The 21381-nt window shown below is 45.2% G+C and overlaps 1 protein-coding gene across 3 annotated transcripts in view; it reads left to right on the top strand.

Moving 5' to 3' along the window:
* Positions 1 to 21381, top strand: part of GRIK4 (glutamate ionotropic receptor kainate type subunit 4) — a 637398-nt gene that overhangs the window by 511276 nt on the left and 104741 nt on the right. For all 3 annotated transcript variants that reach the window (XM_033098464.1, XM_033098465.1, XM_033098466.1), the window contains 2 exons: positions 13179 to 13286; positions 19404 to 19607. In XM_033098464.1, the coding sequence (XP_032954355.1) occupies positions 13179 to 13286; positions 19404 to 19607 (312 nt within the window). The remainder of the gene's footprint in view (positions 1 to 13178; positions 13287 to 19403; positions 19608 to 21381) is intronic.

Here is a 21381-nt window from a genome sequence, read left to right as displayed (position 1 = left end):
TAGTGACTATATTTCCTTTGCTTTACACCCCCGTGACTATTTTGTAACTACCTATTTTACGTAATCCCTTCACCTTTTTTACCCTGTCCCCAAACTTTCTTCCCGTCTATCACCTGAATAAATCTATTACCCATCTGACATGTACCCATATATAGTTATTACAATATTATTGACTATATTCCTTATGAATCCCCATGATTACTGTGTAACAAACCAATTTGCACTTCTTAATCCTTTCCCATTTTCATCCATCCCTTCAGCCCCCCCTCCCATCTGGTGTAATGACTAGCGGGGAAAAAGAAAAGGGGGGAAGCACATGCAAGAAAGGGGCTAATTATTTATTTAGCAGTATGCAGTAGCAAAAGACAAAGGCAATTAATAGAATATGCTAATATCAGAAAGTAAAGGTGGTTAAGACCAAACTATATACATTGATACCAATGTCATGTCAAAGGAGTACACATACACATAAGTTTAAGAGCTCTCAACATATGTTGACTATTGATCAAAAATCACTTGGCTAAATACACAAATAACATCAGTAAGGAGTATCCCAAAACAGTAATAAGCTCTATAGGATAGTAACTATCACAGTAGATGCCAAAAGCTCACCAAACTGGAAGAGAACAACACTGGAAAAGTCATAAAGAATTGTACACCTGAAATCTATGTAATTTTACTAACAATTGTCACCCCAACAAATTAAAAAAAAAAAAAAATCTTTGCCAGGTCTGTAGCTGAGAGAAACTCAGGCATCCACCACACCTCTGCTTGCTGGTTCCCAAGAATGTTGTTGCTCTTGTTGGCGTTGCTGTTGTTGTTGTTGTTGTTGTTAGAAGTCAAGGCATCTTCTGATGTTGTAAGCTGCAAGCTTTTCATACAAGTTTTCAAAATGCTAACAAGTTCTCAAGAAGGCTAACCGTAGGGAACAACAGTGGACAGGTCGGGAACCAGCCAGACTTCACCAGGTTTGCAGCTGGAAACAGGACATCCCCTGGTGTTGTAAGCTGCATGTTGCTGGAAGTCTTCAAAATGTTAGAATGATGAAGAATCACCAATGACAAATGACCAAATGACGAAAACTTACACTGCCAACTGAGGTCTGTCTTATATATTTTCTCAGATGTACCTTAGAGCCAAGTTTCTTGTTCCTGCCTTTCCCTCCAGGAATGGCCAGTTCCTGGAGGGCCCAGCAGTCAATGATAAAAATATTGCTTATCCAGATGAAGGGCTAGTTCATCTGGACAAGCAACATCTACTGTTCCTGCTTGGGACGATTGGCCCAAAGTCTTCTAAAGCGTGGCAACGTGCCTGTCACATCATCCTGATATAACTTAGTTACTTCTTCACTTCATCTGCTGATGCAGGCAAAACAGACAGAAAGCAACATCGTCTCATCTCGTATCTCCTCTACTCAGAAGAATGAGATCAAAGGGGGAATTTACTCAAGCCCTAATCATAGCACAAACTTCTTTTAACCCAAGCTAACCAATACTTCACTTTCAGTCTCTCACGGGAGGGAACCCCACATGCAGTAACAGACAAAAGCTAATAGACAAATGCTCACATCAGCCAAAGAAGGCAAATTTTCCTCAATATCTTCCGTACATCTGGCAATCATCAAAATGTTCTCTGTAGCTATGAGTGTGTTTCTGTTGGTTATTTATCTTGTTCTTTAGATTCCACATATAGGTGAAATCACATTGCTTCTGCCTTTCTCTGTCTGATATATGACACTCAGCACAATACCCTCCAATATCATTCATGCCACCACAGATAGCAAGAACCCATTCCCTTCCACGGCAGAGCAATATTTCGTTGTATATATGTGCCACCTCCTCTTTATTCATTCATTCATCGATGGACACCCAGGCTGTCTCCACATCTTGAATATTGTAAGTAATGCTGTAATAAACATAGGAATACACACGTCCCCTTGAAGTAGTGTTTTGGGTTTCTTCGGACAAATACAAAGAAGAAGTGGAATTATTGGGTCCTTCTTTGTCTCTTCTTATAACCTTTGTTTGAAAGTCTATTTTGTCTGGTATAAGTATTGCTATCCCAGCTTTTTTTTTCCATTTCCATTTTATGAAATGTCTTTATCCATTCCTTTACATTCAGTCTGTGTGTGTCTTTCAATCTGAAGTGAGTCTCTGATAGTAGCATATATGAGGACTTTGTGTTCTTATCCATTCAGCCACCCTCTGTTTTTGATTGGAGCATTTAATCCATTTATATTTAAAGTAATTGTTAATAGATATGTAGTTATTGCCATTTTATTATTCATAGTTTTGATTTGTGTGTGAGTGTGTGTGTGTGTGTGTGTGTGTGTGTGTGTGTGTCTTAAAGAAGTCCCTCTAGCATTCCTTGTAATACTGGTTTGGTGCTGATGAACGCCTTTAGATTTTTCTTGCCTTTTCTGTCCTTCGATTTTAAATGATGGCCTTGCTGAGTACAGTAGTCTTGATTGCACATCCTTGCTTTACATCACTTTGAATATTTTCTGCCAATCCCTTCTGGGCTACAAAGTTTCTGTTAAGAAATCAGCTGACAGTCTTATGGGAGCTCTCTTATAAGTTACCAGTTGCCTTTCTCCTGCTGCTTTTAAGAATCTCTCTTTGTCTTTAACCTTTGCCATTTTAATTATAATGTCTTGGTGTGGGCCTGTTTGGGTTCCTCTTGTTTGGGACTCTCTGCATTTCCTGGGTTTGTATGTCTATTTCCTTTGCCAGGTTAGGAAAGTTTTCCATCATTATTTCTTTAAATACGTTCTTAAACCCTGCTTTCTCTTTTCTTCTTCTGGTACCTCTATGATGTGAATGTTGTTATACTTGATGTTGTCCCAGAGGTCGCTTAAACTATCCTCATGTTTTTAAATTCTTTTTTCCTTTTGCTGTTCCAATTGAATGTTTTGTGCTACCTTGTATTCCAAATTGCTGATTCAGTCCTCTGCTTCATCTAGTCTGCTGGTGATTCCTTCTGATGCATTCTTCACTTCAGTTATTGTACTCCTCACTTCTGACTGGTTCTTTTTCATGCGTTCTATATCCTTTTTTATGCTTGCTATCTCTGTGTTGAAGTTTCAGTGAGTTTCTTGAGCATTCTTACAACAAGTATTTTGAATTCTGTCTCTGGTAGGTTGATTGCCTCCATTTTGTTTAGTTCTTTTTCTGGAGTTTTCTCCTGTTTTTCCATTTGGGATGTATTTCTTTGTTTCCTCATTTTGGCTGCCTCTCTGTGTTTGTTTCTATGTATTAGGTAGATCTGCTATGTCTCCCAGTCTTGCCAGGTGGCCTTATGTAATAGGTGCCCTGTGGGGCCCAGTGGCACAGTCTCCCTGGTCACCTGCACTGGGTGCTCCAGAAGGGTCCCTTGTGTGGGTTGTATGTGCCCTTCTGTTATATTTGAGCCTTGATTGCTATTGCCACATCAGTAGGTGGGATTGACACTCAAGCTGACTAACTGTGGGGTTTGGCCACATCCACAGCTTATGGGCTTCTGCACAGGGGTTTTACCACATGGAGCAGGATTCACCCCAGGAGACTCTGGTGCCTGTTGAGACCGTCCGTTTTGTGTGCTACTTGTGGAGTTAATTGGGTGGTGCTCTGCTGTGGTCTGAAGCCACCCTCCAAGTATGTTGTTTCTGGAGCCTCATGGGAGGAGCTCAGGTCAGCCACTGTCTGTGACCAGTTGGGGACTATCTCATAGGAGCTACAATACAATCCACAGTTGGTTGCTGCCTGTGCTGAACCTATGGCATGTGGGAGAGACCATGCTATGAACTGAGGATTGCTGCCACCAGTACCGGGTCTGGGGTAGCTCTGCGAAAAGCCAGGAGACTCCAAGGCCTGCTCCCAGCTGCCAACTCCTATAAGGTTAAGTTACTGATAAAGCCTCATGCAGTATGGAGTTGGGTGGGTTAGAGTCCTAGGGAGTCACTAGGGTGGAGCAAGTGGAGCTCCAATTCAGATTCAGATTTGGTAATGGGCATCGGAGAGGACTCAACACAGGAAATAGGGCACCTGCCTGCTGGCTACATGGGAGGAAGACCTCACACATGGAAAATAGCAGCTGTCCCTCCAGTCCTCACCCTAAGCCACACAACTCAGTCTTTCCCTGTATGTCTCTGACACCCCTCAAGTCACTGTCCCTCCGCCAGAGCCCAAGGTGAGTGCCTACAAGCAAGTCGGTGTGGGCCCTTTAAGAGGATGTCTGGGTCTCTCACAGCCTTCCATCCCACCCAGATGGTAGAAATAATCACTGTTTTTCACAGCCAGATGTTGTAGGGACTTCTCTTTCTGGTAGCAGTACTCCTTGCTGGGGATCCTGGTGTGAGACTGGAGTCCCTTGCTCTTCTATGGGAAACCTCTGTGGCAGAGATATGCCTCCCAATTTTTGTCTGCTACATGGATGTGTTAGTGCCAACCTGTTTCGCATCTCCACCCCTTCTACCAGTCTCGATGTGGCTTCTTTTTTATATCCTTAGTTATAACTTCTGTTCAAGTAGACTTCAGATGGTTCTCCTAGTTGATTGTTCTATGATTTGGTTAGTATTTTGATGTGGTCACAGGTTGAGGCAAGCACAGCATTTATCTACTCTGCCATCTTTGATCCCCTTGTTTGTCCAACTTTAGATGGCCCTAGAGAACAAGGATCTGAAATAAAAAGAGCTTGCATTTGGATAGGCCTTTAAATTTTTGTCACATCTGTGATGGTCTCAGATTATCCCAATAAGGGGAAAAGGGAAAGACCACCCTTATAAGCAGCAAAATTGACTTCCCAAGGCCACAAACAAGTGGCAGGGTGAAACTTGAAGCTAAATCGCTTAGCCACATTGCCACAAGACAGATAATAGTACTGTTATCTTACATTCCCATGGCTTGTTATGGCTCAGAAGTCATCATACACCTTGTTTGGCGAAAGGGCCATGTATGCAAAGTGGCCCCCAAATGCTGAAGGACCAAGAGGTCAAAGAACAAGGCAGACAAGTCCAACTTGTTGGCTTAAAGAATTTAATAGGGAATTCGCAGAAAGTGGTCTCAGGCGGCAGCAAGATTAATGCATCCCCACACCTTTCACTCCTGAACCCTGACTCTGTTTTATAGCTAAAAGCAGTGAGAATGTGTGGATGATCAAAGGGAGCAGAGGCTGGGAGGCTTTGGTGCCAGGGTGAAGTAAGAGAAACAAAGGAGGCACCTCCCATGGAGAGAAAATTAATGGGAGTCTTGTGATATGTACCCAGAGCTCTATGTACATATTCCAGAGCTTTCCCAGGGGAAGGGGAGGAGGTTAAGGCTCTGGGTTCACCCAGATGTCAAGATGGTGGATCAGCTTTAAGATGGATTCACATCTCAGTTGATTATCAGCAGCAGTTCCATACTATGAGCAGACAGGCTCATTTATTTCCATTTTACAGATAAGGAAGAGGTTAAGTGACTCACCCAAGGTCACACAGCTTTTGCATGGCAGAGGAGGAAAGAAAATATGGGTCTTCTGGTGCCCCTGCTGCATCCCTTGAGCCAAGCCCCTAAGCAGCCACCCTAGGCCTTGGCCAGGATCACTCTTGTAGGCTCTTGTAGCTGACTTCCTTCAGGGCTGGATTTACCAACAAACAAGTTCAGTGTGATCAGAGAGGTGTATGCGAAGGCCCAGGTTGGCCTATACCTGCCTTAAACTCAACCAAATGGTAGAGTATTAAATAGCACGCGAATTCACGTCCAGGTTTAATACCCTGTTAACTGATCCTCAGCAAGTTGCTTAACATCTCTGAGTCTGAATTTCATTCATTTGTTCATTCATTCAATTAACAAAAAGTTGTATGAAGTGCCTCCATTAAGCATTGTTTTGCTGTCTGAAGTGCTTACATTTCTCAGGTGGGAATAATAATAGGGTTGTTATGCAGAATCAGGGAAACTTATGTAAGCAAGCCACGTGGCTAAGTGCCCAGCATGTAGAGGTAATCAGTAAGTGTTTGTGAACTATGACTCTGGAGCAAAGGACTTGCCTGGCGTTGGACTTATGTCATCTAGAAGAAGCTGGATCCTGGCAGGGCCGAGTGCAAAGAACAATCATCTAAATGTGCATAAAATAGTAAATGTTATAGAGCCACGTACACACCCATAGATGCAGGCAAGGATGTGAGGGAATCCCTCAGGGCTTCAAAAATGAATTCATTTTTACCTATCTGAGAGAGAAGAAGGTGGCAAAATGACAACCTGAGTGATTCCACGTGGGAGTGAGAGGGCTGCGAGCGAGAGGCCTGTGGGGCTGCTCTGGGCAAGGCCACGCGTCTCAGGCAACAGCAGGGGCTCTTCCTCCACAGCAGAGAAAGAGAGCCCTGCAGTGAGTAACGGTCTCATTAACGAATGTGAACTTGAGATAAATGCTCTGAACACAGAGGATATAAGTATGGTTCTGGGAGAAGTTTAACTGGGAGATAAAGGAAAGTTACTGCAGGAGGTGATTTTTAAACAGGCCTGAAGGATTTACGGATGTAAACTAGACCAGGGCTTGGGAAACTTCTTCAAAGGTTCAGATCTTTACTAGATTTAGACTTTGCAAGTCTACTGTTGTAGATGAACACGGTCACAGACAATACATCAATGAATGAGTGTGGCTGTGTTCCAAGAAAATTGTATTTCCTGAAACAGGACACCCCATGAATTAGGTGAAAGGGCTGGGATGTCGGGGGCAGGAGATCATGCAGCAAAGAGTTTCAGACAGCGAATGGCATGCACAAAGATTCAGGCACTTCATACAAATTTTTGTGACTCGAGCACAGACAAAGCTGGAAAAAGTAAGGTGACATGAACATGGTGCAAAAAAAAAAAAAAAAAAAGATGAGATGAACATGGAAAGTGGGTAGAGACCAGGACTCTCAGAGCCTTGTAAGCTGTGTTAGGGATTTGGGTCTCTATCCTTAAACCAACATGGGAAAGAACTGAAGGGTTTTAAGCCAGGGCTAACGCAATCATATTTGAGATTTCAGAGACGACTGCCTGCTGTTGTGTGAAGAACAGAACAAAGAGAAGCCCAGAATGAATTCTAGTCCAGAGGAACTTAATTGGGAACTTGGACTAGAGTGGAGGCCAGGGAAGGGCGAGACTCGGAAATCAACTGAATTGCTCAGGCCACCCATCCCTGTGGCCACAGTGCCAGATGCTAAAATGGGTCTCCAGCCTCCTGGTTGTGCACTATCAGAAAGCAGCTCTTTCAGAAAGCAGCAGAGGACCCCCTGTGATCACAGCCCCATGAATAAGCCTTTCCCATGGTGTTGCTGAGGGAGAAACCAGCTAGCTTATGCTGACCCAGAGTCACATGGCAGACCTAAGCTTGTCTCTGACACTCATTCAATTGTACACCAGTCGCCTTTCCAAATTCCTGTGGGTGGCCCATATGCATGTCATGGATCCATTCACTAGAGCCCTGAGGCCCCATCAGGCCTTTCCTGTGTTTTTCTTGCAGCGTATTTTTCGAGTTTGGTACCTTGGTTGCTGACCCAGGAGCCTTAAACACAGCTACTGGAAGGGCAGGGGCCCTTAGAGACAGCTGTCTTGACAGCAGCAAGAACTGACAGTTCACAGTGAGAAGAGACACGATGAAAAGTAGACAGATTAACTTATAAAAGCACGGAAATTAGGGCAAGTGGGTTGTTCCACATTTCAGTAACCCCTGATCTGCACTATATCACAGCACAGTGTAATAACTGGCTTCATCATGATGGCACTGTAGAAAGGTAAAGATGCTCACTCAGTTTAAGAGGACAGTGGAAATTATAATTCCCCTACTGAGAATTTGTCAAAATAATTAAATTATTTTAAAAATTAATAAAATAAATAATTAAGATTTTCAAATAAATAATTAAAATCTCTAAAATTTTAGTGGTTAAAGGAGCAAGATTATTATTAATTTATATGGATTCTATATCTTTTGGAGCTGTTGCATAAATGATACTTTCTATGCATGTGTAAACATATCCCTTATCAGTTATATTTACCTAAATTTTTATATTTGACCAAGCACTCGTATCATCAGTAGTTTATTCTAAGAAATCTGTAGAATAATAAAAGGAGAATACATTTGTTTTAAATATTGTGATCCCAGTTAAGGAGCACGTAGGCCTTGTTTTGAATCCTATTTTTTCCACTTACCAGCTCTGTTACTAGGGTAAATGATGAACTGACGTGGACCTCATTTTTCCTTACTAATTGAGGGGATTGGCAGTGAGATTTGGGTGCATAAACTCCAGCACAGAGCCTGTGTGTACAGGGCTGGTGCCAGTGGTGTGCTGGAGCCACCTTGCCCAGGTGGTGAGAGCCCATTAGACAATTTTCTCCCCATCTCTGTGTGGTGACATCAGGTTGGTAGCTTGAAATCAGCTATAGGGGAGAGTGTTTACACCATAGAAATTGGCAGATGCTACGAATCAGGGCCTTTTTTCCTGGAGAGCCAGTTTTTAAACATTTTCTGGCTCACTACAGGTAGGCACCTAAACACTGTTAATCTCTATACCCTTGCCTTTCTGTGTCAGCATGTTTTGTTGTCAGAGTTTCTTGCTACAGACAACATATTGTGTACAGAGTTCTTGCTACAACACATATTGCTGGGCCCTACTCCTAGAATTTCTGATTTAGTCAGTCTGGAATGGGACTGAAAATTTGCATTTCTAACACTGATACTGCTGATCCAGGAACCAAGCTTTGAGGCACTGGTCTAATCTGTCTAATAAACTAAAGTCTACAGTGCAAAGCCCCTCATGAGGCACAGAAGAGATCCCACCTTCTGTCTCAGACAATGGCATTAAAAATTAAATCAACAAGTACTTACATAGTAGTACTTTCCATGTATACCATCTCGTTTAATCTTCTGAGGTAATAACTACAATTTTAACCCCCATTTTATAGATGGAGGGAAACTGAAGCTCAGAGGGATTAAGTAATTTACCGAAGGTCAAATAGCTCATAAGCAGAGAAACCAGGTCATACTCAGGTCCTCCTGGGAAGTGGGTTGCAATGGGGCTGAGGTCTTGCTGGCCCTGTCGGTGTGAAATGCACATTTAGGGTGATAAATGAGCCCTAAGAAGTTCAACCCTATCCCAAATATCCAAAAGCTGATATCCGGCCCAATTGCTCTTTATACCTTCTGTCAAATTCTGGGACTATTACATTCGTGGTACAAATTGTGCAATGCTGAAGGGCGAATAGAGGCTGAAATCCAGCCTGTACTCTGCATGCACCCACAGGGCCACATCAGCCTTTTTCTTGTCTGCGTTAAGGTGCTATATATTCTAGCAGTGGTGGTGTCTAAATCCATACGCTCTTCTCCCTTCACTGCAATCCCTAGGGCCTCTGGGGCAAGGATGGAAAGGCAGAGCTAGTGGGAGAGACAAGAAGTACAGGGAAAGGGCCAAGGGAAGACATCGCTTAAAGCATTATCAAGCCCACACATATGGACGTGTAGAAGACGCTTATAAAACAGCTGTTCCTGCAGGAGGTTTGGGGGACAGGTGTCGACAGGGTGGAGCAAGGGAATTTGACTGGGGCAGAGCCACATATTGTCAATGATGACATATCTCCTGCCCACTCCTGGCATGTGTGTGGCATGGTAAGTGCCCAGTGAGTGGGGCAATTATCTTGTAACACAGGGTGACTGGCTCTGTCTCTCACTTTCCCTCCTACTGCCTTTCAGCAATTAGATTGCACTGGGTGATAGCTGCCAAGCCACTTTGTTGGATCTGATGAGTTTATTAATTTCTTAGGGGCTAATGGGAGGGTGGGTGGGAAATTCATTTCCTGGTTGAAGCTTAGGGGCTAATTAGTCTCTTTGCTATGTCCCCAGAGGTATTAAGGTGGGGGGTGAATTGCTCAGGTTGTTGGATCTGCTCTGGGTAAATCACTTTTATTCCTGGCTTCTGTAGGAGGCTATCTCGTGGCTCGGGTAAAACCAGGTAGTCTGGGGCTGCGGCAGGCAATCAGTGAGGATTGGGTACCCTGAGAACAGTGAAGTGGGAAGTGGTTTGGGAGGTGGCTAAGGTCTCACTGGCCCTGTTGGTGTGAAATGCAAATGTAGGGTGACAGACAGAGCCCTAAGAATATCAATCCTGTCCCAAATATCCAAATGCTGACATCCAGCCCAATTGCTCTTTATGCCTTCTATCCAAATCTGGCTCTTCCCACCTTAGGAGACCATTGGGAGCCAATTCTTGCCATTTTGAAGACAAGGAAACTGAGCCTCTGAAAGGACAGTCGTTTCATCTGACTTTGTGGACAGTCATTTCATCCTGCTGGATGGCTGAGGCCCCTTCAGGCCTTTCTCTGGTTAGCCAGGCTTGCTTCCATGGAGGGTCATATGTGTGTCCCCACCCAAGAGACAACAACAAAGATAGGAAAGACCTTGGATTTAGGAATCAGACAGCTCTGGGTTAAAACTCATGCCATACCTACTAACTAGGTGACCTTAGGTAAACCATTAAACCTCTGTGAGCCTCATAAATAAAATAAAAACACCATAACTGGGGCAGCTGGATGGCTCAGTTGGTTAGAGTGCAAGGTCTCAAAAATAAGGTTGCCGGTTCAATTCCCGCATGGGATGGTGGGCTGCGTCCCCTGCAACTAAAGACTGAAAACAGCGACTGGACTTGGAGCTGAGCTGCGCCCTCCACCACTAGATTAAAGGACAACGACTTGACTTGGAGCTGATGGGCCAATATATTGTTCCTCAATATAAATTTTTTTTAAAAAATTAAATAAAGATATAGGGCCACAACTTCAGTAAACAGAATTCCCTCTAACACCTCAAATGCAATGCACTGCGGTGACGCAGGACAATGAAAGATCACACTGAGTTCCCAAGCTTAAAAAATTATTAAAAACAACAACAACAACAAAAAACCCATCATAATTCTATAAGGTTGGTGGGAGAATTCAGAGATGATTGAACTGAGGCACAACTAGCACAACAGGTGTCCAGTAACTTGTTCTCCTTTCCCCTTTCAGTTGAAAAATCTAGCAGCTCATCCCTCATCCTCCCCACCCCTTTCCCCTGCAGAGAGAGAGGAGGTGGGGAAAGCTCAGCCATAACCTGACCTGGCTGACCTCTTTGAGAGGCAGTAGCCACTCCAGAAGGCCATAGAAAGGGTCACCTGCCTTCTGTCCCAGGCCCACTGACAGCAGCAATCTGCCAGTGTGAAATGATGACTTCCCCCTTCTTCCAAGTACCAGTCCCTCGACAAGGTGCTGGGTGCAAGAATAAATAGGCCAGCACCATACAGGCTAGTGGGGAGATAGACAGGTAAACAAAAATGTGCAGTAGAACATTGGAGGAGCCAGGCAGGATGGCCATGAAGGCTTCCTTAGGAAGAGTCATCCAGGACTAAGAGCACACGGGTTAAAGCTCAAGCCTTTCAACAATGGGCAAGGTGACCTTGGGAAAGTGGGGTGGGCTCTTTTATTTTGGTGCCAGTTTCTTTACCTGAAAAACGGGGCTTCCTTTGTGGATGTGTGAATACTGCTTGTAAACTAAAACCAGAACATGAGCACGTGCAGGACCCTGGCAGAGATAGGGAAAGCTGCCCACCGTTCTCCAGGTGCCTTCCTCACAGAGGCTTGGAAAGGAGTTTTTGGCCATTTCCTCTTTGGCAGATGAAAGTAGCACTATAGAGACTGCCTAGAACTGGTGGCGTGCAAGAGGTCCCAGCTGATGGTCCAAGGTGGTCCTAGCTTGGCCCTCCCCTCTTCAAGCTCCAGACCATGACATCAGGGAGATGGTTCCTCTCCCTGTAACCCTCAACCCACTGACCCCATGGTGTGGAGGTGGGGGCCAAGGGGGAGACATGTCTTTATTAATGTTGGCGCTTCCACAAGAGGAACCCAGAGCCCAACTCTGGTGACTAAAGCCACATGGCACCCGTGGAACTCATGAAGGTTTTCCAGGAAAGCTGCTGCTGATGCCCGGAAATGCTTGGCAGAAGCAAATGTGTGCATTTCATTGGGTTTCTAGCCAGCTGTCAGCCGTCTCCCTTGGCTGCCCACCTCAAACACTCAGCAACAGAAATGGTTTGCCAGAGGCTTCAGCTAGTAGAAATATATTGGTATCTCTCTCTCTCTCTCTCTCTCTCTCTCTCTCTCACACACACACACACACACACACACACACACACACACACACACACATTTATAAAAAGGGTTCCACTGGGAAAACAAACCATCTAAAAACCTAATGCTGTTGAGTTTAGGTTTAGGTGATTTTCTAGAATGGGGAACTAAGTTGTAGAATTATTTTTTTTCCCCTAGAAGTTAAGACAATGGGGAAGAGGAAGGAAAATAACATTTATTGAATGTCAGGTCAAATACAGTCTCACTATTACCTGAAGTTTCTCTCATTATTCCCATTTTATAGATGAGGAAACGTGCTCACAGAGGTTCTGTAACTTTGCTGGGGTTAAGGCAGTTGAGATCCATGCTCCTGAGTCTGGCTGAATAATGTAACCCCAAAGTGGCACATCCATGATCTCAGTTGGCTCTGAGAAGAAGGCAGGGCAAACATTACCATCCCCATTTACAGACAGAGAAACTGAGACTCAGAAAGACTTAAGTCACTTACCTAAGTTCTCACAGCTAGTAAGCAAATCAACCAGGACTGGAACCTGGGTCTTTTCCCTCTTGTGGTTTATGCATTCATTGACCCATTCAAACACTTAAGGGCATAATATATGCCAGTCCTCTATAGTATACCATCCTGATTCTTAGTTAGATAATCAGACTAAATGAAGGCAGGCTAAAGCAGAAGAACTTTGTGGCTCATTCCTGACTCAAGATAATGTGATTCCACACGTTCCATCCCCTTTTGTGGGAGAGAACTCCCTGAACTCCATTCCATTCCTGATTTATTTTTCCATTTTTCTCTTCCACCTCTCCTAAGTCTTTACCCCTTTCTTGCCTTCCTCTCACAGGTGTTCCCTCATTGCCTTAAGCCCCCCTAACCATATGTAACAGTACCCCTGCCCCAGGTCAGCCTCTTTGCTCCATAGGCCTTACCCCTCCCTGCTTCTATGGCTGACATGCGGTCCAACCAGAGGCAGCTCCTTCCAGCCCTGGGAAATGGCACGATTTCAGCAGCCCAGCTCCCCAGCCTCCTCCTTCCCCCATTTCTTCCCAGTCCTTTCTCCTTGGTCTCCTCAGATTGGCCAGTGGCACGTGGCGGACGGCCTCAGCATGGACAGCCGCCTCTACGCCTCCAACATATCCGACAGTCTCTTCAATACCACCCTGGTTGTCACCACTATCCTGGTAAGCAGGGTGCTTCCTGGCCTTCCAGCTGTGGCTCCCCTGGGTGCCTCCCCCAGTTCCAGGTTACTCATAGGCTTCCCAGTAAACAGAAGATGGGAGCTGTAATCACAGCACTGAGGCCAATATATAGCAATGTAATTAAAATCAAGTTGCTGTTTCATATGGAAATGATATTCAATGAGTTCCAAAGCAGCTGGGGAAGAGGGATGGGCTGGAGAGACACCACAGTTTGTGGGTGCCTGTTCCAGGGACACCCTGACAGGGAAGCTGTGCGTGGCCAGTGGAAGGGGACCTTATGACACAGGTGGGAGAAGTCCACCAGGATGGCCCCCTCCTCTTCCCCAACAGCCTACCTTGCTTGGTGCCTACCATGTATAAAGTGGTCCCCTGCAGTAGATCTCTGACTTTCGGTGGGTTTTCATGGCCTATTTCTTCATTTCCAGCTGGTGAGCATAGAGTTCTCAATCCATGGATCCAGGGACCAATCTGCCTTTCCTATTTGATTTAGTTTTCTTCAACAATTACCAAGCCCTTCTCCCCATGTGCCAGGCACTGTGCTCATTCCTGGAGACACCAAGATGAATACGACTCAGTCTCTGTCCTCAACGAGCTTATCATTCAGTAGATGACATCAGCCAGCTACATTCATAGCCAGGATATTCTTCCTTCCTGAAGATCTCACGTTTTAAAAGATTTGTCAATTAAATCAACTGCATGTATTAAGCAATAATTAGTTTGTTCCTCTCCTCCAGCCCACCCCACCCCTTTAACTAATCAAAAGCCTACTTCCCTGCCTGGTACAATATCTTATCAGCTGGAGATAACCAGTGCTGCCACACTGATATAATTCTGACCCAAAGCCAGGACTTGTATTCATTAACCTGCTAAGCCTTATCCTTGCTAAATGTGCAACGTGTGCAAAATGTGTCAGTTTTTTTCTTTTGTTTTGTTTTTGGCTTTTTGAGATTATAAAAAGAGGTCAAGGACCTCCATCATGAACTCCTGGGGCCCAGGACCCTAGACTGGAATCGACCTACTGTAAGCAGAGTAGGATAAAAGCCAGGGGAGAAAGCTACATACCTAGTGCCTAGGGATTGAAGGAGAGAAGGGCCCCGTCCCATCAGGGAGATCAGCAAAGCCTTTGGAGAGAAGGGACATGGAAGATGAGCTCCAAAAGACAGGGAGAAGTAGGGAGGGAGAAGTGAATCAAGGAGAGCATTGTCAGGTGTCAGGAAATGCTGAAAACTGCAGGTTTTCCCAGGAAACGAGCTTTGCTAGAGAGAAGTAAGCCGTAAGGTCATAAAAGTGGGTTGCGTCCATAGTGCTTTGTTAGGAAATTGAATGTCAGGCTGTTGAGTTTCACCTTTAGTTGGTAGGAGACAGGGGTCACTGAATATTTCCATTCGTTATTGAAGGAATATTTATTGGGTACTACTATGTTCTAGGCACTGTTCTGGGAGATCAGGAATAAATAGAATTGAGAAAGGAGAGTTGGGAGGGGACTGAGAGTGCAAACGATATGAACACCGGGTGGTCAGAGCCTCTTTGAGAAGGGGAGATCTGAGCAGAGACGTGACAGGGTGAGATGAAAGCCATGTGGCCATCTGGAAAGGATGATTCTGGGCAAAGGGAAGAGTCGAGGCGCAGGGCAGAGAGAGCAATTCCAGCTCCCCGTCACTTCCCGTCTCATCACCAACGTTAGCTTATCTGAACCAAAGGTGAAAAGGTCCGAAAGATTAGAGGGTGATGGTGTCACTACTCCAGCATTGATGTGGAAAGCCTGACTGAGCTGGGGCAACAGTAAGCTTGATCCTGGCCCACGGTGGGTACAGGTGGCACACAGTGTGATTGTTGGGACCTCCTTCCCACTGTCTTCTCTACCTCTGAAGTACCTCTCTAATCTGTCCCCTGCTAGCTATCCTGAAAGCCCATGCTCTAATTTAAGCTTGCCTGTCCCTTTCACCTGAGCCGCAGCATTGCCTCCTCACAGGCTCCGTTCTCACCTGCCCTCCTGCCAGTACAGTCATTCTGAAATCAGAATTGTGCCGTCATTTCTTTCCTTACAATCTTTCAGTACTACCCAGGACCCACCACACCTGAGCTTGGACTGTAAAGCCGTCGTAATCAGGCCCAGCCTGCCATACCTGCTTCCTCTCCATGCCACTTGGGGTCTAGCAGTACTGTCCTGCCCAGCGTTTCCTCACTGTGTCAGGCCATTCCCTGCCTCTACACATGCCCGGAATACCCTTTCCCCTAATTCCTGTTTCCAAGTGGAGATGCCTATACACCCTTCAAAGCTCTGCCCATGAAGTCTTCCCCAATCTGACTCCTGCTTCTCCCTCTCTCTAGCATTTTGTACACACCCCTGTTGTGTCACTTCTATTAGAGGTTGTTGTTTACAGCTCTACCTCTCCTTTTAGAATGAGATCTCCTCAAAGAGAGGGGTGTCTGACACAAAGTGCGAGCTTTAGAATTTGAATGAAGGAATTCCTTCCTACAGGGTAAAGGGTATTCCTTAAAAGTCAACAAGTGTTTGGGAAGAAGATGGGAACATTGCTGAGTTTTACTTCCTGCCTCTCAGGGTCTGGAATTGGACAGTGCTCAGAGCTTTGAGTCAGACCCACAGTGACACAGACCACAGGGCCGTGTTTCTAGACCGGAAATGTCTATCTGACTGTGTATGCGTGTGTGCGTATGCACACACGCAAACACACACACACAGTTGTTTACATATGCACATGTGTGTTCATGAGGGATGAGGACAGGACACTTTTGTGTCAGATGACATTTAATAGCATAGTAAGTACAATTCAAACAAAAACATTTTCTTGTGCATGTATGTCTAAGATAGCTGATACAAGTCAATAACTCTTACCAAGAATAACTATCCTAATTCAGTCCTTGGTGACCATTTGTGCATTATTCTTTGTAAATGGTAATCCTGAATGATTTGTCCCTTAAAACTCAACACATATCCTTATTGTCTCCCACTCCTGCCAGGTACACTTGGGATATGTGAATGATTTGTTGGTTACTACCAGCAAATACACAGAATTAGCCGCAGCTCCCTCCCACTCCGTGAACACCTACCTTGTGTCAGACCTTGAGTTAAACATTTTGCTCACGTTACTGCCTTCCATTCTACCAACACTCCTGCCAGGACAGGGGCTCCTGCTCCAGGCCAGCACTTGACCTCCATATTTTCCAACGTGCCGTGGGTCCCAAACTTTCTGACATTTTAGCTTTCCCATACATCTCCTCCCTCCAAGATTGACATTTTGTATAATTATTTTGAATATGTCAGTGAATTTTAAATTAATTTCAGAGTAGAGAGTATTTGGGGAAAATAACTTTGTGACAGTCCTGGGGATAACATAAGATACGCTGGGATGTTGCTATCCCAGAGGTGGAAAGACCCAGCCAAGCCCTGTTCATCAGGCCATTTCAGTGCTTTTCACTCACACAATCCACCAGTGCTTAATGTTGGAACGAGGTGGTGTACCAAAGAAGGGAAAGAGTCAGTCCTTTGCCCCACTTACATTATACTTGGGAGCAGGCACAAAAAGGAAGACTGGAGGATGGTTGTGTGGGACCTTAGCTGTAAGCACAGGAGTTCCGAGAAGTGAGTTGGCATCAGAAGAGGTAATGGGAACCCAAGGACAGAGATAAATTGGGTTATACAGAAGAAGGGGAGAGAGAGCAGTTGGGGCAGACGGGACAGAGAGAAGCCCTTGAGCCGAGGACAGCATGTGTGGAAGACAGGGAGACTGGCCCCATATCACTGACATAACAATGCACTTGATCATGTATTGGAGCCTCCCCTCTCTGACACACAACCTTCTACCTTCCTCTCTGAATTTATCATGATCACAAAATTGCTCTCTCCATCCTCCACTCATGACCTCTGGTCTGTCTGGTTCTCCATCTCTTCCAACCCAGATGTTCCTTCCAGCTTGAGCTCAGCAAACCAGCATTTCAGCACTTCCCTCTCTTAGCTTCTAAAATTATCTCCGCCATGATGCTCAGCCATCTCATGCTGGTCCTTAAGTCCAGTTGCCCTTGCAATCACTGTTCGCAGTTGCCAATCTGCACTCAGCCTTCTGACTTCAGCTGAGCCTCGGCAATCCCTGTGCTCATCTCTCTCACTCCCTATCATATCCCCTGAGCAGTTCTGCCAATCCTTTTCACACACCACGCTGTCAATCCTACCTGCCTCCCACAAAACACTGGAGGCTGGCATGAGTTCCCTCACTTCTGGCCTCCTCACTTCTCACTGTATCCACATCCATGCTCTCTATCTTACCTCCAGGCCAACTTCTCAGCCTCACACTCACCTTGACTCTGTCTCCTCCCACCAAATCCTGCATCTTTGCTGCACCAACTAGCACTAGCACATCTCTTTAATCTCTCCTTTTTGAAGGATTCCTCCCTTTCTACCTACAAATATACTCTGGTCCCTCCCATCCTAAGATGCCATAACCACTACCTTATCTACACTCTGCTGCCCTGTCAGCTACCCTCCAGTTTAGGGAATCATAAATGAATCATGGGATTGGTGAACCCCTGGACATCATTCAGCCCTGTTGTTTGTATTAGGTTGCTGCAAAAGTAATTGCGGTTTTTGCAATTATTTTTAACCTTTTAAACCGCAATTACTTTTGCACCATCCTAATAGATGATGAAATGAAGCTTGGAGAGAGACATTACTTGTAGCAGTTGGGTGGAAAGATGGTCTGCCTGCCTTCCTTTGTCTCCTAACTTTTCAAAATGCTGATCCACTCTCATTTGTGCGCATTTCATTCCCTCCCCAATACTTGCAGAATTCTGCCACCCCCACTGAATCTTCCTTGAAAGGTCACGAGTGGCACCTGACCCAGATGCCCTGTCACAGCGCTACTTCATCTCTGTATGGGAATGTCTGCATTCTCCTTCTTGAAACTGCTTCCTCCTGGACTTTCATGACCTTATTTTCCTGATTTTCAGCTTTTCTGGCTGCTTCTGCTTTATCTTCTTTTATGGCTGCTATTCATTTTCCCGCTCTCTTAAGATTATGGTCGCCCCACAGGCCTCTTCTTATCCTTCTGTGTCCTTCCTCAGTTCTTCCCCCTCGATGGCCTCACATATCCTGCAGCTTCCGCCATCACCTCTATACAAAAGCCTCCCAATCTCCACCCCCAGTCTTTTCCTCACTCCACATTTTAAAGACTCAGTCAGACATTTCCTCCTGGATAACCTACAGCACCTCAAATTCAACACGTTTCAAATCCATTTCCCTTCCAAATCATCCATGGTATTGATGACACCGTCCTCGGCCAAGGGTCTAAGGACCCCTACCCAAACTGCCCCACCCCCAACCTGTCGTCAAGCCTGACCCTCTCTGTATCCTTCCAGCTCTGTGTAACCCAACCTGAGTCAAACTATGGCTCAGGAGTCAGTACCTCATATTTGGGTCGGGGGGTGTCTGTCCTCACCCCCAGATGTTCTCTCTTGCTACTTAATATTCTTTACTTACATCCTTAAGTCTTTAAAACTCTCAATGCTCCCCTAGTATATATGTATGATGTACATATATATGTATGATGTACCATACATATATGTATGATGTCGGGCCTCCAGGGCCATATGAACCCTAATTTGTCTCTAAATTTATCCTCCTAGCCCAACTGTCCACACAACCCATACTCCACTAAATGGAGGATACATCATGCCCTGAATAGGCCATGCTCTATCTCACTTGGGATAATGCCCTTGATCGTGCTTTTCCCTTGCCCATGGTGCCCTGCTATATTCTCAGCATCTTTGTAGCTCATAATGTCCAGTGATAGGTCTGGGTGGAATAAACAAAAGGAAGGGATGGGATGGTGGTAGGCTCAGATGATGACCTTAAATAAGTAGAGCAGCTTTGGCTTGACACTATGAAATGGGACCCTTGTGTGTTCCTGGTAAGAGAAGTGCCTTGAAGTTGTCAGAGGAGAGCTAGTCACCACCTCCAAGTAACCCAGTGCCTAAGCCACTTCTCTCCTTCTAACCTATCTCCTCCTGTGCCCTGCCCCCCATCACATGTGGCTGAGACACCAGGGCTAAGATGAGAATGACAGCTGCCCAGTTTTGCTGCAGGAAAACCCGTATTTAATGCTGAAGGGGAACCACCAGGAGATGGAAGGCAATGACCGCTACGAAGGCTTCTGTGTGGACATGCTCAAGGAGCTGGCGGAGATTCTCCGGTTCAACTACAAGATCCACCTGGTTGGGGACGGCGTGTACGGTGTTCCCGAAGCCAATGGCACCTGGACAGGAATGGTTGGGGAGCTGATCGCTAGGGTAAGGACAGAACAAGTGATGTGGACTCATTGGTGGGCTGGGGAGGGGGACGGAAGGACTTCAAGTTGTGCTGTATGCTTATGAGCCTTCCATTTATTCAACCATTTGTATATTTTTCATTTATTTGCCCATTCATTGCACAAATCTTTACTAAGCTGGCACTGAGCCAGGCACTGGTGATATACACTGGTGAGTATTTAACACCATGATGCCTGCCCTGTGGCTTTCCCAGTCCAGCACCTGTAACAGGTAAGGAAGGCTTTGACCAATTAACACGAATTAGAGGGCTTGGGTTCCATGTTTGGATTCTCCAGGTGCTTTCTGTTTGTTCTGATTATTCTGTTACTCGTTAGCATCCACTGGCAGGGCTTGGACAGGCCCTGAGAGAATGGAACACAGCGACATTAGTTGACTTTGACACTTTAGAGGTGCTATCAGGGGAAATATGGTTAAATAACAGGGGGAAAAGACCAATTGCAGAGGAGTTGGTCACAGTTATGGTTATTTTGTTACTTGTATTATTCTCTGCTATTGTCAATGTGCTTTTACAGACCCAGGACCAAGGTGCACTTGGACGGGCTGTAGATTTTCAGGGTGAATGTGGAGACTTGATTAAAATGCAGGTGAGCATCATAGAATGTCAGTCATCTGTTAGGTTAGAGCAAGGACATAGGAAGTTCTTCCAGGGGGAAATCTCTTGTTTACTTGGTACACACTATTACCATCTCTAAAAATTAGTTAAATCATTATTCATTCACTGTCCATATTTCCATAACTGAGTTTTTGTGATTAAGATAAGTCATGGGTACCCAATGCAGAGAGCGCAGACCTGGGTTCTTACTGTGACCTTGGACCAACCCTTTTCCTTCTCTGTAATCCAACCTGAGTCAAAGTATGGAGCCCTGAAGGGAGGTCTCCTGCAGCCTCCCAGCAAAGCCAATGTGCAAGGTGCTTTACATGCATTATCTCTAATCCTCTTTAAACATACCTTGTAGCTAGCTACTTGTTATCCCCACTTTACAAATGAGCCATCTGGAGCTCAGAGAGCTCGAATGACTTGTCTGAAGCCATACAGTTAATATGAAACAAGGCTGGAATTTGAACCCCTGTCTGTCTCACTCCAGAGCCCAGATTCTTCCCACCACAGAATACTACCTCAGCAGAATTTTGATGTCACCACGAAAGGTACACATAAATCCAGGTCATTCCTTCCATCTTCCCTCTTTCTCCTCCCTTACTCCACATCTCCCTCTCTTCCACCCTTGCTTTCTTCTTTTTCTTCCTTCTTTTCTCCCTTCCCTTTATCTATTGAATTAATATGATTTTAACCCTTAACTGAATCAAACTTGGGATATAAGATACTTTTTTTTAATCCTAGTCTCCAAGGTTCAAGTTGGGGTCTTAAATAAACTATCCTTGACGAAGCATTATGAAAACTTCTATGCAGACCAGCATGGAAAGGGCATTTCAAAGCTGAGGAGGAGGGTGCTTAGGAGCTTGTCTGGCGGTACAGATAGCATGTGCAATGATGGCAGCAGGATAAATAGCAAGGCTTGTTCAGGGAACTGTGAATTGTCCGATGTTCTGGAATCCAGAGTGAGCTGGTTCAGAAGTGAGGCATTGCTCCCAGGGAGAGGCTTGCAAGTAAAGAACTGACCAGTCAACAGAAGGCTGCAGAAGGCCTAGGGAGGAGCCCTGGAAGCATCTCACAAGGGCTGGGGACTGAAGACTTCTTCGGGGAGCTGTCTGCTGTCTTTGAGACTCAAACCCACCC

Source organism: Rhinolophus ferrumequinum, chromosome 25 (genome assembly GCF_004115265.2).
Source record: "Rhinolophus ferrumequinum isolate MPI-CBG mRhiFer1 chromosome 25, mRhiFer1_v1.p, whole genome shotgun sequence".
Lineage (NCBI taxonomy): Eukaryota > Metazoa > Chordata > Mammalia > Chiroptera > Rhinolophidae > Rhinolophus > Rhinolophus ferrumequinum.
The sequence above is the reverse complement of the archived record's forward strand: the minus strand, read 5'-3'. Positions and strand labels throughout refer to the sequence as shown.